This window comes from Taeniopygia guttata, chromosome 5 (genome assembly GCF_048771995.1).
Source record: "Taeniopygia guttata chromosome 5, bTaeGut7.mat, whole genome shotgun sequence".
Classification (NCBI taxonomy): domain Eukaryota; kingdom Metazoa; phylum Chordata; class Aves; order Passeriformes; family Estrildidae; genus Taeniopygia; species Taeniopygia guttata.
The window spans coordinates 27,783,429-27,800,362 of record NC_133030.1 but is presented as its reverse complement, the minus strand read 5'-3'; the positions used below and the strand labels follow the sequence as shown (position 1 = coordinate 27,800,362).

Sequence of the window (16,934 nt, the reverse complement as noted above, 5' to 3'; positions counted from 1 at the left end):
TGACCAATGACAATACAGAGGTGCGAACCGCGCTCCAATCATGATGCTCGGGGGCGGGCCCCGCGCCCGAACGCGAGGCGGGAGGAGATGGCGGTGCGGCAGCAGCTGCGACAGCTGTTCCAGGACCCGCAGACCATCGGGGCCATTGTGCTGGAGCGGGCGGCCGCCCCTGCCTCTACCGCCAGCGTCTCGCTGTCGGTGCCCCGGCCGCCGCCCCTGCCGCCGCCGCCGTCGTCGCCGCCGTCGTCGTCGTCGTCGTCTTCCCCGCCGCCGGCCGCGATGCCGGCGTCGCCGCCGCGGCGGCAGGGTGCGCTGCCGGAGGAGTGCGCCGTGTTCCACTGCCGCGGCTGCTGGACAGTGCTGGGAGACTCGCTGCAGCTGTGCGGGCAGGAGCCGCCGGGGCTTAGCATCCTCATCTGCTTCAGTCAGTGCCTCGCCGGGCCGGCGGGTGCCGAGGACGCGCCGCTGCCCCGCGCGGAGCTCGGGGCGGGCAGCGGGGCTTGGTCCGGGGGCTCTCTGCTGCAGCGCGTCTCTCTTTCTCCTCAGGAGTCACCAATGATGTGATCTGGGAAGACTCGCTGTCGGTCGGCCTCGAGGGAACCCTCCTGGGATGGTGCGTAGCTCCGTAGTTCCGGCAGCGGACCTGCCCGAGTGGCCACCGCGGTGAATCGTGCGCCCAAAGCCGGCAGCTCCTCCGGCCTGTGCGCGGGGCGCTCAGGGGCTTGGCAAGTCACTCCCAAGTGACTTCTGTGCCTGTTTCACACCTCGGATGGAGAAACTTTTTGTAGGGATGTAGTTTTCAGTTGAAATCAAGATTTTTGCTGGTAAAACCTCTGTAGGTGGAGAGAGAAACATTCGAGCAATGCAGTAGAATACAGCTTAACTTGTAGGTTCCTTTCTTTTCTTCCCTCAAAGGTCTCTTGCTTAAAACATCTCTGGGTTTTGTTTGGTTTGGTGGGTTTTTGGTTGGTTAGGTTTGATTTTGGGGGGAGGGGTGGCTATTGGTTAGTTGGCTTTTCTTAATACTGAAAATAAAAACTTGTACTGCCCCATTCAGGAACCTATCTCTTGCAAGGTTTGGTAACTCAGTCTAACGGGAAGAATGTAAAATGTCATCTAGGGGCTTACAGAACCAGTAGCTTGTTTAAATGATTTTTAAAAGCTGTTTTACAAACTGTCAGAACTGGGAACTTCTTCAATATAAGACTTGCTATTTTTTTTGACTTTTTTCCTTGTCCCTCTCTCTGCATGGGGTAATGATCTATTTTATTAGAATTTTCAACTGGTGCATGCATTATTTTATTATTTAAATTATGTTTGAGTAGAATATCTAAATCATTCTGTGATAATAAGATGTACATTTTCTTCCTTAACAGCAACGTCACTTATTAGAGAGATTGCTTCTTTCACAACATGCCCAATTTCTTATGGTCATATTACTTTGTACATATTACTTTTCTGAGGAGGATGCGTTATTATGCCTTGGATTTTGCCCCAATGGAACTGAAGATTTTATACTCTCTGACAAATATGCAGCATCTGTGGTTTCAAAAGCTTCTGTTTTAAGAACACTTTCCTTTCTCCTTTTAGTACTTATTATTTATTATTCTGTCGGTCTTGTGGCTCAGCTGTGGGCTTCATTCTTTATTCTACTGGCAGTGAACTGGCGTATCTCCGGGATTTGTTCTGTTTCTTCAAGGACAGGATCATATGGTGAGTACACTGCATTCCATGGTCAGTGACTTCACAGGTAGTTGCAAGTCACTGTTCAACTAGCCTACAGCTAACAAAAGTGGTTTGACTTTTCTCTGAGCACATTGGTGTGGGATATTAATATTCTTGATGACTAAATTGTGTTGATGTGAATCCCTTTGATTTCCTTGCACCTCTTGAGTGTCCTTGTGCAATGTAAGACTTCATACTTCGTTGTGTGCAATGCTGAAATCTCTTCAGTTCCAGATTCATTTCGCTAACGTAAGGTATCAAAGTGATTATTTGATGGGTTGAGAACTTGACTACAGAAGCTGTAAATTACTTTGATGAGAAGATCTTGATTCCAAAGTAAAACCATTGCTATGTTTTGAATATTTTCATAATTATTACTTTTGGCAACAACCTTGTATCTGATTTAAAATAATCTTAAATCATCTGTCTAAATATGCAACTACAGGTTTTTTAACTGTGTTTTCTTCCCTTTCCCGTTTTGTTTTCCAGTTATCTCTTAAAAAATCAAATGATTATAGAAGCTTCTAAGGTCAATTTTCCAGCTGTGACCTTAAAGGAAAATATGCAGAAAGTAAGATTTCCACAATAATGGAAAATACTTTTTAAATGATGGTAATTTTGGACATTAATTCAAAAACATTGACACAAATGTGGGGGTTTTAAGTGCCTAGGACTGAGAAAATGCTGCCTTATATGACAATAACTGACTCAATGCATGAGACATGGAACATTTTCTAAGACCCCTAAACTGCAGAACATACCCAGTTCTAGCTAAATTTTGGCAAAAGTTTGTTATCCTTTTATCTCTATACCTTGCAAAGAAAAAAACCCCAAAAATAACTTATACAGACTTGGCCTAAGCATTATGACTTGTGTTGTCATTGTTGAAGAATTTAAAACTAGAATTTTTTAATATGAAAGGGATTTTTAAAGAGTTATATTTTTATGTCTGAGCAAGCTCAAAACAGCATGGCAGTATTTGTTGTTTCAGAGAGAACTCTAGGACCTCCCTCCTGTTTTGGTGTTCAAATTGGATGTTCTTATCTGTAACTTGACTAGTTATGTTAGTTAATTGCCTGTGCCTTAGCTCAAATAAAGTTATTGTGTGTAGGAAACAGCCAGCATATCCAGTATTTATGTGATAATTTGTTCATTACTTTTTTTTTTGGGTTTCAGTTTGGATTTTAGTTTCTCTTGTAATGGACCTTTTACATTTCTTTAGTTTTGTCCTCTTCCAGTTTCTATAAGATCAAAGTGTTTTTACAGGTCAAGTGAGGCTAAGATACAAAAATCTTATCCAGGTAAAACTTCTGAAGTTGAGACATGATTTAGTAATAGTAGATGACTGAAGTAAAAATATGACAGCACTTCATTGCAAACACAAATTATGTGACTGTAGAGACTTTGCTTGTTGACTAGAACAAGCTCAAGCATCTGGCCTTTGCTTTTTGAGACGTAATGTCCACATGCATTCCTAAGCTAATGATAAAACTGTTTGTCTACATATTGTCATAGAAGGTTTCTGGCTGTGTGAAAACTTGAGTTAACTAGAAAAGATCAGGTTCATCATAGTAAAACTGCAGCAACTCCATCTTCCATTATGCCCCTGGAAGGACTGATATTGGCACACATTGATCCATCTCTAGTTTGTAGTGCAGCCTTCTGATCTGGGTGCTGGTTTTGTCAGTACTAAACATGCAATATAGAGATCAAGCCCCTCTATACTTTCCCATCTTGAAAATGAGCTGCTCTTTAGCCACTTAAAAGTGGGGTGCAGGTCATTCAAAGGTCCAGTGTTAGGACTTTTTTTGCTAATTTTAATTCTCTTCTCTTTTTTCCTAGGTGAAAGGAAAGCTTGTGGCCTTGAATGCTCGCATAGAATTAGTAGCAGAGCAGCTGGATAAAATAACAAAATAATTATGTAAAAGAATGGCAGAACTCTTCAACAGATCCACATGACCTACTATTAGGATATGCAAGAGTTAATGCTAACTGATACCCATTTTCAAGAACTGTTGGAGTTGTTTCTGCATCTCTGCTGAGTTTGGTCATTACAAAGAAATATTGCACCAGAGTAATTGATCTGTTACTTTATCTGTGTGTGGAACGAACTGACGATGAAGTGCATCCCTTCAGGAACACCTGAGAATCTGACATACCAAAATTATGCTTGGAAGACTGAATAGTTCACCCATGCAGCATGTTACTCTCTGAAGCTGTGTAAATGTGACTTTGGTTTTATAGTGACTTCAGGGTGAAAACTAGCCTTTGAAATACTGAAGTCAGGTTTCTGGAGCTATGCAAAACATACTTGGCAAGGTGGTGATATTCAAGAGCAACCATTACAAACTGAACATTCTTAGAGACCTAGAGCTCTTGTCCCACCTTTAACAGACACATTGTTAATGGCAGCCTTGGTTTTAATGGCAGCTAGTTCTTGGTCAAGTGCTCATTAGCTACAACTGATATGTGAGCCGCTGCTAAATGGACTCCTGAATAGTTTCGAGATTTGCTAGTGTGTGTTGCCTGCAAAAGCAGCAGACGAGCACATCACAGGTGCTGCAGTGTTCTTAGAGCATGAGTCCGGATGGCATCATGGAGGAAGAACACAAGGTTTTGAATTTCAGGTAAAGGGCAACCCACGTGCCAGCCAAGTCAGCCCCAGGAACAGGACTGAGTCAAATTGTGCCGGCTAAGGAAGGCTGTGAGCAACTGCCTTGAACAGATTTGAGCATTTCTTTCTGGAACGTTAACTATGAAACCAAGGGACATTCTTCTGCACAATTGTGGAAGCACTGCTTTCCTGAAGTTATGACTGGCCTGTTGCCTTCAATTGGCCAGTTAGGATGTTTCATAAAAAATACCTATTCATGGCTCATTGGCATCCATCTCTGTTGAAAATTGGTTCTGCTTATTTCCAAACACTTAGGAAATATTTTTACAGAAAAGAAAGCACTTACCCTTTGTTACTGGGACAAAATATCCCTTATTCTTTTTTTGGAAGATTAAGGTGCCTTTTCCTCTCCCTTTTGCTGTCTAAAGGGATAATGAACTTTATGGAAAGTTTAATAGTTGCCTGTAGCAGTCTAGAGAGGATTCTATTTACTTGATCAGCTTAATTCCAGTGATGCAAATTGCCTTCTGCTTCCATATATATGACCAGCAGGTTGCAGACCTCATTGCTGCTGCTGCCAGTTCTGTGTTTTGTCTTATTTGTAAAATAACTCATTATGGGCTTGGAGCAGAGGGGACAAAACTCACTGTAAGGCACCTCAGAGGTTTTAGGTGGGCAACTCATACTTAGGCTCCTACTAATGCTCACTGTACTGCTTTCTTTTTGGGAGTTCTGTATGGTCTCAGTTCATTGTCATGACCAAAACGACAGTCGTTCTGCAAGGAGAGGAGGGACTCTCACAAATTCTAATACCACCTTTGTAGTACTTCCTTAGTCCTTCTGTTGTTGTTGCACGAGTTTAAGAAATGTGATTGAGATTGGCACTACTTGCTTTTACCCTTTCATTCCAGTTTCTGCATTGAGACTGTTTCTTGCTATTTTATGTTTATACTATGAATAAAACTAAACTGTTTTGCTTCATTAGTGTTGATCCCTAAAAGAAAGCTGTCAGTTACTTTTTTGTACTATATTTAAAGTTGTGAAGAAGGAACTTCATAAATAAAAGCTGAAACTCAGATATTCATATAGTACAAACCACCGCCAATATTATGTGAGTCATTGGCTTACTTCTTTGATTATTTTGCAGGAAAAAAACCATCACTTTATCTTGCTGGGGTCCTCATTTGTTATGAAGTATGAAAGTATTGGTTCCACAAATTATATTATGTAGCATGGATTTAAATAAATAATGAAGAAGAATAGCTGGTAAATTTTTAAACTGCATTTCTGTAATCTTTGAAACTGGGAAGACCTCCACCAACCACAGAAGAAATGTTTTGGAAGTGTAGTCAGCAAAACAAACAATACATCTATAAAACAGTCTTCTGAGGGGCCTTGTTACTTTTAGATAATCAATACAAGAAGCAGAGGGTTTCTGCTATCCTCTAAAACAACTCTTGAAGGGATTGAAGTTATGCATCTTAGAATAAGTGGAATAACAATTTTTGTTCAGCTGCTGTTTTAAGTCAGAAGCTCTTGTGCCTGAAGTCTGGGACAGCTGGCCCCAAAGCAGATATCCAGCATATAGGAATTCAGCTCGGGTTGTTAAGTTTCAACAAAGCTAAAGCAAGTACACCTCAGAAGTGGAGTGGAATGTACAGTAATTTGATTTGTCTTCTGAACAGATGACACATCCAGTTTTAGTGCATTCTCAGCCTGTGCTGCTTTATTGCTAAAAAAGTTTGTATACAGGTGCAGAGTTTCCAGGTTCATTTTTAAACAGTTCCTCTTTACAGTGTCAAAAGAATAAAATCTTATCTTGGAATCCTCAAAGATGCATAGATATAAAAGCAAGCTGCCTTTTGGAAAAAATCAGAATTTGCAGGGAGACATTCTTTCACTGTTACCATGTAAAACATGTACAATGGGAGTACATAATTTGTAGTCACATCAATAATTCCCTCCACTAATCCATGCAAGAATGTTATCAGAAGTTCAGTATAAGTATTCTTTAACCTACTAAGTACTAAGGTAATTTTTAGGAATTTATACCTAATACTTCTCCTTTGCTGTTAAATTTCTTAAAAGGAAAACAACTTCACTGACATCCTGCAGTAGCTTATTCCCAGGTCATACTGAAGGGAAATACGAAGGATACAATGGCTTACTCATTACAATATTTAACAGACTTTAAAACCATGCATAGTGTTCCAAAGAATTAAAAATTACCATGGTTAACCACTGGGCTAACTTTGTCTTAGAAATTTTCTTGTTTCTTGAAGAAGTTGGCTCAAAAACTTTAATTCAGTCTAATTTGTGATACCATGGAATAGTTCTCTTATAATATTTGTATCTTCATTTGGCAATCCTTACATATTTAAAAAGCATTCATGGGTAAAACCAGAGTTCCCATTCTAAACCCAAAACACAGCGCTTTATAAATGGTTGGCTATGAAATATGAACAGGAGTTAACTTGACACACCTTTTCTTCCTCCAAGACACTTCCTTCTACTTAAGAGAGGACTGAGCCTCTGTACATGGAGAAGTGTTCTGCACAAGTTAAGCCCACTTACAAAATTAAGCTAAGCTACAAGTATAGAATTCTGCAATTACAAGCCAGTATTCTACACGTTTAATTACAAGTTTAAACTTGGAAAAGTATTAGTGATGTAGGCTATGCCACATATTCTCGTATTTTGAAACTGCCAGCAGAAACTGACTGCATTATCCACTAAGAGACTTGAATTACAAGAGAACACAGTAAGAGTTTACAGAAAGATGGCGCCCAAATTCCCTTTTATCTAGTAAGTGAAATAAAGAAAGAAAATTGCAACCTCTGTTGCAGAAGATAAAGACCTTCAGTGATCAAATCTCATTTTCTTTTTTAAAAAATCTCTTTAAAGAACTTAAAAAATATACAAGATTACAAGTATTTTCAGGTTCATTCCTGCAGATGCCATTATTGCTGGCTGGTACCAGTATGCTTCAGTACAGCTGCCTATGGGGCTAGAGTTACCTGAAAATACTGTCTCTTAAAAAGCTATTCAACACCTGAAAAATATGTACTGTGCTTATTAATTTCAGTATTCTCCAAATAATTTCTCTCACCACACTCCAGCTTATTACCTACTATCTGGCAAATACTACCCTTGAGTCTGTGGTTTCTGTTACTTGTTTGTTGGCTTGGGTTTTGGGGTGATTTTTTTGTGGGTTTGGTCTTTTACTTTCCCACCAGTCGCTCCCCCTGCACCATGTAAGAAACTCTGCACACTTTTCCTTGCTACAGCTGCAGCAGGTGAGAAACCTCATCTCGCCTCTAAACATGCTTAGTTCATGCCCTGTTTTTTTACATGCTCAGGACAGTGATATGAACCAGACTACAGGTTATAAAGGCGAGTTCTGCTGATCCTGGTTCCTGATTTACAGTTTTGGTGCCATGCTTCTGTTCCTATCTATACATTCTGCCCCCATCTCTACAGAGGCAGCACATTCTCTAAAAAAAACCCGAAATTTGAGAATCAAAGCAGGAAGTTCAAGCTATTGGTATATTAATTCCTATTGCTTCATTATGTATAAATGCATATCTCAATTTACTGGTAATAACTACATTACACTAGACATTTTGAATCATGCATAATTAGAATACTAGCTCTAAGATTTGGTTTGTGGGCCTGTGCCGCTTTCCTTCAGTTTCTCCATGCAGTTCTTCAGGCCTGAGGCATTACAAACTACCTGCCTTTTATTTGACCTGCAAACACACTCATTTGGAGGGGAAGTGGAGAGAAGCAGACAGGATTTACATAGGACACACTGAACAGAAAGTTACTTTCTATCTTTACCTTTAGATGGGGTAAAAGTCTTGTGAATTTGTCTATATTATAACCCAGTACATAGGCTCAGAGACAGAAACACGCTCTGCTGACATCATGAACACTGACACTTTCTCTAAAACGCAGGAGGAAGTGTAGAGACTGAAAGGGAACAGACATCAGAATCCATGGTTAATGTTCTGCACTTTTGAACAGGACACCCTGTTCAACTGCTGGCTTTTGTGTGCCAATCAAAGTGCTACAGGGCCAAAATGCTGGATCGTTCCATGAAAGAAATCCAGTGGAATCTAACTTGAACTGTCATTCTGCAGCTCTGCATCTGACCAGCAAGCAGGATTATTAATTTTGGAGGAAGACCAGCCAGTTTTCTAAGGATGCAAGAAGCAGTAATTCTTAAGATTCGTTATACATCAAAAATAGTTCTAGCTTCAATATTTTTTCCTTTTCTGCCCCCCAAAAAAACCCAGACTGCCAGTTCTTGACAATACAATCCTCATGTAAAGTGTCAGTATCCTCAGCCTCAGTACAATTTCCTCCCACTATCAAGAAGTTTTTGCAAGAGTTTAGTTTTCTCATAAATTTGACAACTACCCTTAATAACAGAAGTTACAATTCTCAACACAAGTACTGGCAAGACCTTTTGCAGCAGCACTACTGGATATACAAACAGAATATATTTATACCATATGGGTTTAGTACTGCTAAAGTAGTCATGTCCATATTGGTCATTATACCTTTGATATACCACACCAAAGTGTGGTAGCACCTGACACTTCCACTTAGGTTTAGAAGCCGTTAAATCAAGTAGGTTGAAGCAAAAGTCATGTCATAGTACAAGAGCTGAAAGGCAAAGGGCTTCCTTTTGTTGCTGTGAATAGTAATTCCTAGGTAGCAACCCACAGAACTCAGATCATTATTAAAAGTCTGAACTGGGAAGTGTATGTAGACAGCTTGCCTGGCTACATCAGTCTTTATCTCCTCCCCCCTTTTCTGAGTGGATACACCCCTGAAGAATTCTGTTCAGCCACAAAGTTCATACTTCTGAAGCATGAATGTGACTTTGTTTTCATTATAATTTCATTATTATGCAAATGTACTTGCTGATCACAGACCACATAATGTCAAAATTTCTATAATGTAATCAGAGAGCAATCAAATGAAGGTCCCCTATGGCCAGCTTCCAATTTTATCAAAAAATCAATAGTTGGAATTTAAGCTGATTACAATCTTTCATATCAATTAGTTTTCATAAGCATGTTAGCCAACACTTAATTTAGACATTCTCATGCTTATCCTGTTACTTTATACTGCAAAAATGCTCACAGCCTTGACAGTTCCATTATCAATTTATGAAGAGCCAAAGTGCTTCACCCCCATGCTTTAAAACACAAGAAGCTTCCATTAAGCTGGAAGCTTACAGTATAAATTACTTCAGCTTTCCAGAAGAAATGCAGCCAGATTGATTTAAACCTCTGATTCTGTTCAGAATACATTACTATATGTTGGGCCATACTGTGTGCATAGATGAGGTTATCTACACTGAAAAATGTCAACTAGGAACAGTTTAGAACTCCTGTGGCTCTTTGATAGCGAGTAAATTTTTGGATGCAGATGTACAGGTGAAGATCAATAACCCTTTGTGTTACAATAGGCCTCACAGTACTTGCCTCTGCAAAACTTCAGGCATCAACTGAAATCAATTATGGTCTGAAACAGTGTTTAGCAAATCTGAAATTATAATTCTACAGCTGTGCTTGGCATGTACAAATGTTTTGAGTGTCAAGTGCTCTCTAATGTTTTTAATTTTTTTTTTAATTTAAAGACTATCTCAGATTTGTCTTTATAAGCAAAGAAAACAAAAAGTACTTCCCACCACAAAAGCTTCTAACTTTAGAATCAGGTTCTCTTCACAGTACAGTATTTGGAAAAGTTTCGTTTCTCAGAGAAACAGAGCAAGTGCTATGCTACAGAGAAAGAAAAAAATTACAAGGAAACTTCAGCTATCCTTTCAAAGAGAACTGTCTGCCCTTCCCCCAGCACTCACTGACAGTGCTTCCGACATGTGGCAAAGCTAATTTTTCTTTTTTTAATATATATATCAAGTTCAGTAACTTAGTATTCAAGTGCCAAATTCCCTCCAATGAGAGGAACATAAGAAGAATTCACCCTTCTTCTCAGGAAGACTCTTCACACAACTCTCTGCAGCACAGAGCGCCACAAACTTATTTGGTTATTACCCACTTACTCTAATGTACAGTCTTGCTAATGCAAGTTATTTACTATCACATGCAAAACAGTTATTGCTACTAAAGTTCTATTTTCTTATTAAATCATCTTATGGCTTTGTTTGCATCAGGGATTCTTCCCCCTACATACTGTGCTATTTTGCATTCCAGTTTCAGAGGTATTTTTCAATTTATTCTCCCAAGCACTAAACTACTTTATTCAATGGTACAGCTAAGTCCATTCAGAATTGAACCTGACTCCTAGCACAGGTCCCCCGGAGCTCTGTTGTAAATGGCCCACCTGCCCAATTTTCTCAGAAATTTATCAGATGCAGAGGTTTGTTTGGTTGGCTTTGTTGGGGATTTTTTTTCCCTGTTACATACATTAACTCTGCCTGGATTACTGTAATTGCATGGAAGCATATGCTTCTTGATTAATTTCTTTAAGATATAGCATACCAAAATTACAAAACCAAGCTACCCATTCCCTCCCTCCCCCTAATGGCCATTTACAGGCAGGTCTCAGGAAAAAAAGATGCAGTATCCTCTCTAAGCTGAAAGAGAGAAATGGGTGAAGAGCAGCACTGGCATAAAATAAAAGACTTATTCCTAGGAAATAAGAGGATGCCATCTCAAGAATCATACCAGTTTCCTATTTGACCAGTCCAAGCTGCCCATTGAGTGCTAAATCAATTTTCCTTCCCTGGTCTAAACTTTCCTTCTGAAAAAAGCAGAGGGAGAGACAGAAATCATTAAAATTGAGCTTAGAGCTGGAAAGCAAAAACTGGAAGTTACCTAAAATACAGGATTTTGAATTCTCAATAATACAGGGGTGGGGAATCTCTGATCCATTGGCTAGAGACAGCCTGCTGCACAGATACAGCCTGCAACATCATTTTCCAACTTGGACTTTATCTTATTCTCTCTTATTAAGATGTATGTAAATGCAGGATCCACCAAGATTATTTTAAGATTCAAGAGGACTTCAGCCAAAAAAGGTTCCCCATTCCTGCAATAATGGAGAAAAGTCTTCTACACATAATTAGCACATCACATTTTGCAACTATTAACTTATCACACAATGAGGATAATGTTTACTAGCTATAAAAAACATAGAGTCAGATCTGAAAAAAAGACAAGATTACTTAACAGACTTCGTAAATTATCTGAAGGTAAGAGATGTGTACAGAATGCACACAAACTCCTTAGCATATTCGTATTTTTCTGAGTATATCACAGGATGGGTAATAAATGGTTCAATAATATTGAAAACAGAAGAAAACACCAACAAAGATTTAAAATAAAAGAATCACACCAATAGGGATGAGAATTATGGATACTTGCATACTCTAGCTTACTACTGCAGTTGGACATACAGACAAATATCAAAAAGTCAACTATGATGCTATGAAGCCCATTAAGTGAATGAGTTCCATTTCTAAGGATAGCATTGTCATTGTCAAAGGGAGGATACTGCATGTTTAGACCATGTTTGTGACATTCCTATTGTATCCTTTCTAGTGTTAATTACATTATCATCACTGTTTACTAATAAATTTGTCACTCAGAAATTGTAAAAATACTACTAGGCTCATGCACTGGTCCTAACATGGCACTACAGTTTGCTACAAAGCACTAATGCTTATGGAACTATACACATCTCAAAATGGAAGACATTGGTGATTTTGTTGTTTTCAAACAACTTGTAACATCATTTTGTCCACAAGTATTAAAATATATATATGTATATATATATATATGAGCTATTGCACATGCCCCTTGTTTTTGTAATCTTTCACATGGGAAGATTTCCAACCAACATAAAGAAAAAGCGGAGCAAGAAAAAGTGAGTCAGATTAAGCAGCATTTCCAAACACAGCAGCTCTTTAAAGGTGCTGGTCAGGAAGGTACAGCAATAGGGGTCTTCTGGGCATGCACTATTGGAGTATCACTTCTGTGAAAGCCATGGATCCTTAACCTAATAAAATCCTGATGTTCTAAAATTAAACTCAAAAACTAATGCTGCTATACTGTCATGAATAGGACTTAAGAAAAAAATCAGTAATTCTACTTTTTTGTTACAATGTCGGGCTACAAAATATTGACTTTAAGAAGCTTAGATTATCAACTCTCTAGTCAGGCAAATTCGCAATTTTTGTGAATGTCCCCAGAAAAAAAAAATACCTTCCTGTCCCCCAAGTATTCTGTCATCAAGCTATGTAAGAAACAACTGCTATCTCTAACATCAGAGGGATAAGCATGGGCAGAAGAAGAAAATTCTCAGATCTAAAATCAGACATTTGTTATACCACATACCTCCCAATCACTGTAATCCTATGATATTGACAGTATTTTCCATCACTTAGAGATGGATCCTGCTTCTACAGACATCTCCATTAAATCCTATTGACTTCAATGTAGGGAGGCCCTAAAATGAAGTGTGCTTTTCTAGTTGCATCCAATGCCAGAAAGTTCAGATCATATTCAGCAAAGTCAGCCCAAGCTGGTGGTTGCCTCATCAAGCTCAATGTTAACTCTTACCACACAGCTCACCACAATGTTACACGCATTTTTAGAGCACCTCTCTGCTCATTAAAGTTGGCATTGCTTTGACATGCAGCATCCTGTCCACCACTCTTAAGCTTACGCGGCTGCCCTTTGCTTCATGGAAACACAAAATGGGTAAAGTTGTCATTAAATCCTATTGTTACAAAACAAGTCTAAACACAGACGTTACTTGGAGGATTAGGATCAACATCAACACTTGTTCTCACTCTGCTATGGAACTTGGTCCCATAAAATGTCACCACATTTTTGATACTAGAATGCTGCCCTGGCAACCAATCACCAAGAATTAAGAAGGATTTCAATTGTTTGCTTTTTCAGCCATTTTCAGGCTGCCTGGCTCTCTCCAGCAGTTTTCTGAAATGAAAAATATAACAAGAAATCTAGAACACTTCCCCAATCAGTTTAGTATCTCCCGTATTTTAAGCTAGCAAGCCACATTTCTAAATCACAAACTTGGAATAAGGTGCACTAAAAAGAGTTTCAGGTTTGAGGTGGAATATAATACATATCCCAGTTCTGGTAGTTTTTTGCCAAAAATCTTACTTGTTATAGATAATCCCACAGCAGGGAGCATGTAAACAATATATACTCCCATCTCAGAATGACAGAAAATATCCTATATAATCACGAATTACATAGACAAAAAATCTTGTGTAAACATGAGAACAACCAGATTGTGCCTTAGTTTGGGAAGGAATAAGAAGAGTCAGAAAAGGGACTGTAATAAGTATTTCTGCTCTCAACTCATCCCTCTTACGTGGCTAACATTCCATTTTCTTGGGCCTATTTCTACCTAGATGGAGGAAACACACAGGTCCTCTCAGTTCTCAGTCATTAAAGAATCAAAAAGCAAGATTTCATCAGCAGTAGGAAAAGCTGAAACTGTGTCGAGGAAGCCAGGTGGATACACTGCAACTTACAGCTCTGGTCTCTTCCATCCCATCAGAAGCTAATTTCTATAATAGAGATGTTCTGCCCATCTCTTCTGCCGTAGAATGGTCTTGTTCCTTTTGATGCTAAGGGAATGCCTGAGGAAGGGAATGATTTAATGCAAACTTAGTCACTATCCCATCACCCCAGAGGCCTTCAAAGCTTCCTTTCTTTGCCAAAAATGAAATGATGTAGAGTAATTTTTTCTTCAGGTGAAAGCTCTTCATATCCTGCACTTACAGAGGTTCACACATGCAAATATACATTTTGATCACAGCCTGGGATACACAGTACAGACAAAGTGATTCTGTATTTGTTCTTGTACATTAGCTGCTTTATGTGAGTTGACACCTACCTATAAAGTCAAGCCTGGGACCTGAACTAGAAAACACCTGCATGAGATGCCCCTAGTTGTTTGGTAAGTTTCTTCCTCATGTCAGAGCAGAAAACATTCTGGTTTTCCTGCTGCAACTTTTAATATCAGGTCAGTCTGACACAGCAATGCATGCAGACACTTTATCTGCTAGGAATTCCAATTTGACACACCAAAGTACTTAACCTTCCTAAAATTAAGAAGGAAATATCAGTGAAAAACACCAGCTTCCACTTGCATCTGATTACAAAGTATTTTTCATTTTAAAACAGAATGCAGAAAGCTGAATGAAGAGCTGGCACAGAAGACATATTTTCAAGAAAACAAATGCTGATTTCTGTTACTGTGCTTCTGAGTTTTGATAAAACAGTGGGCTACTTCTGTGGGGGAAGTCATCTGAAGAATCAAATGTTTGGCGAGACGATAAAAACAGAAGTGGACAGATCTTTGTTCATTCAGCTCCATGGAAATGAAGGGCGGGTTTTGCTTGATAGAAGAGAAATATCCACATTTTATAGCCGTTGAGGAAGTAAGAGGATCACCTTCTTAGGAGAGGGTCTGGAATTCCAAATTAAAAAAAAGCAAGGAAGATAGTTTAGGAATCAGAATAAAATACATTCAACGTTAAAATGCCCACCAGTTCACTACTTTAAAAGCCTGACCTTAATGGATAAAATTATCTGGTTTCACAAACTGCAATAATCCCTTGGTCTGTAAGACTCTGTATCTAACTTTAGACTTCCATAAGCTGGCTAAAGAAACACTTCAGAAATGCTGAACTATACACTTAGTGAGAAGCAATGCAGCTAAAAATACAGCACTGTTAATTAGCTGTGGGCTTCAACCGTGTCTCCAACACAGAGATGATAACGACGAGGCTGTCAGCAGCAGAGTGCACATGGCACAGAGTGTCTGTACTCTGCTCTAGCAGGTCACAGCTCAAAGAGACATCATAAACTACCACCCAACTAATTATGAAATTGTCAGTGCTGGAGAGGAAAAGAGCACTTACAAATGTTTTAAGATCACATTCATTAGCTTCTTACTTTTACTCATTTCTCCCCACTTATCCACAGCACGGACAAATTTCAGTAACTCATCTTTTCACAGATCTCCTGGCCTTCCATCAGTGATACTCACCTGGTACTACCTAGTTACAGCAGCTGTTAAGACATGTTATTTTTGCATTATGTTGGAAGTTAACATGGGTGCACTCCTGCATCACTATTGCCAGAATGTTTATTACCCTGCTCTTGTGCTAAAGTAAGAGATGCAAAATAGAGGGAAAAAAAGGAAAAATAAATCTTTCTCATATACAAGAACATGACAATAACTAACCTCTTCCTCTCTTTCCCCTGTCTGTATTTATTTTAATTACCTTAACCATTCTGTTGATCAAGTCCAGAAATAGACTTCCAGTGACAATTTTCAGCTCCTATGTTAGAAGCAGTGAGTAGACCATGAAAATGGAAATATAGTACATGTCACTATTGATATCTCTCTTGAGTCACTCAAATATTTCAGCTGATCATTGGGTTGACCATCGACACTCAAGACTATTGGGAAAGTCTTATTCTTATGAAGATGTGGAAAAACAGACCTGGAGAGCTGCAATAAAACAAGCCAAAGGTTTGTGACAGAGCTGAGAACAGAATATAGCTCAGAATAGAATACAGAACAGAATCTAATTGTGCTGAACACCTTAACTATCAGAATATCTTTATTTCATTCACTGGGAATAAAAAAAAATATCAAAACTACTGAAGTTTATTGCAATCTTAGAAATTTTGAATGTATTTTTTTTCTATTTGATAATTTACATTTGGTTATTTTATCATCCTTCCAATTCCATCATGTAATAAATAACACTTAAAAAAAAAATATTCCAAGTTAATACAATGTGTCTTAGCAGAACAAATGACATCACAGGACAGGGCTTTTACAACTTTCAAGGCATTTATTCCTGTTAGAATATATAATGGTCAAATCAATGTTTATTTAAGGAGAAGCCCAAGCTGAAATCTGACACTGTGGCAACATTCCAGTTCTCTGAAAGCACACTACAAAAAATTAAAATCTCAATGAGAGATTTCTGTGGTCAGAGAAAAGGGAACTAAATCAGCTAACAAACTTGATAAGTTTATTACCTTACATTTAGTACCTAAATAACCTCACAATTGTACTCACCATTATTTTTGATCATTCCACATCCTCTCCATGAGCTTAGAAAGAAAGAGATAAATAAAATTAAATTTGCATCTAGGAAGCAGCTCAGATCATACATGATTATCTGCACAAGACACAAAAGATTAGCTGTATCTTCCATGAACCAGTAATTTTTAGACTTCCTACGTAAAACATGCTGATGTTATTTTTCAAATTATCAGATATACCTCCTCTTTTAGTTTAAATCAAGAGAATTTGACCCAAGTGTGGAAGAGCCAAGACACACAAACTTTAAATAATTGGAGGCACACATTTAAGTTTCATGGGAAATGAGATGGACACATATTCAGTCTCCAGTAAGACAAGAAACTCACATTAATAACAAACTACTGTAGGGAGGATGCTGAGCTGACAACCTAACTGGAAGAATAATGGATTGCTGTGAGCAGAACTATCTCATCACACACAACCTAAATTATTCAAAATTCTTTAGCAAAGGATT

The 16,934-nt window shown here is 38.7% G+C and overlaps 1 protein-coding gene and 1 long non-coding RNA gene across 3 annotated transcripts; one reads left to right on the top strand and one right to left on the bottom strand.

Moving 5' to 3' along the window:
- The first annotated feature begins 45 nt into the window (after positions 1-45).
- OIP5 (Opa interacting protein 5) lies at positions 46-3,790 on the top strand. 2 transcript variants are annotated; one of them, XM_004174532.5, is made up of 5 exons: positions 46-424; positions 547-613; positions 1,591-1,713; positions 2,215-2,296; positions 3,568-3,790. In XM_004174532.5, the coding sequence occupies exons 1-5, from the start codon at positions 88-90 to the stop codon at positions 3,640-3,642; spliced, it is 684 nt and encodes a 227-aa protein (XP_004174580.5). In that variant the 5' UTR covers positions 46-87; the 3' UTR covers positions 3,643-3,790. The 2 variants fall into 2 exon arrangements, with proteins under 2 accessions (XP_004174580.5, XP_072786071.1); XM_072929970.1 differs by having other exon boundaries at positions 59-424; positions 2,215-2,337; positions 3,568-3,675.
- A 2,247-nt stretch (positions 3,791-6,037) lies between these two features.
- LOC140684281 (uncharacterized) lies at positions 6,038-16,572 on the bottom strand. Its single transcript, XR_012056325.1, has 3 exons — positions 16,454-16,572; positions 15,645-15,874; positions 6,038-14,824 (listed from the first exon to the last, which is right to left on the bottom strand). It is a non-coding gene; the product is annotated as an uncharacterized lncRNA (long non-coding RNA).
- Between the last annotated feature and the right edge of the window lie 362 nt (positions 16,573-16,934).

Coding starts and splice junctions, on each gene's coding strand:
- OIP5 (XM_004174532.5), top strand. CDS start 88: ATGGCGGTGCGGCAGCAGCTGCGACAGCTGTTCCAGGACCCGCAGACC. Junction 1,714..2,214: donor TTCAAGGACAGGATCATATG/GTGAGTACACTG, acceptor TTTGTTTTCCAG/TTATCTCTTAAAAAATCAAA. Junction 2,297..3,567: donor TAAAGGAAAATATGCAGAAA/GTAAGATTTCCA, acceptor CTTTTTTCCTAG/GTGAAAGGAAAGCTTGTGGC.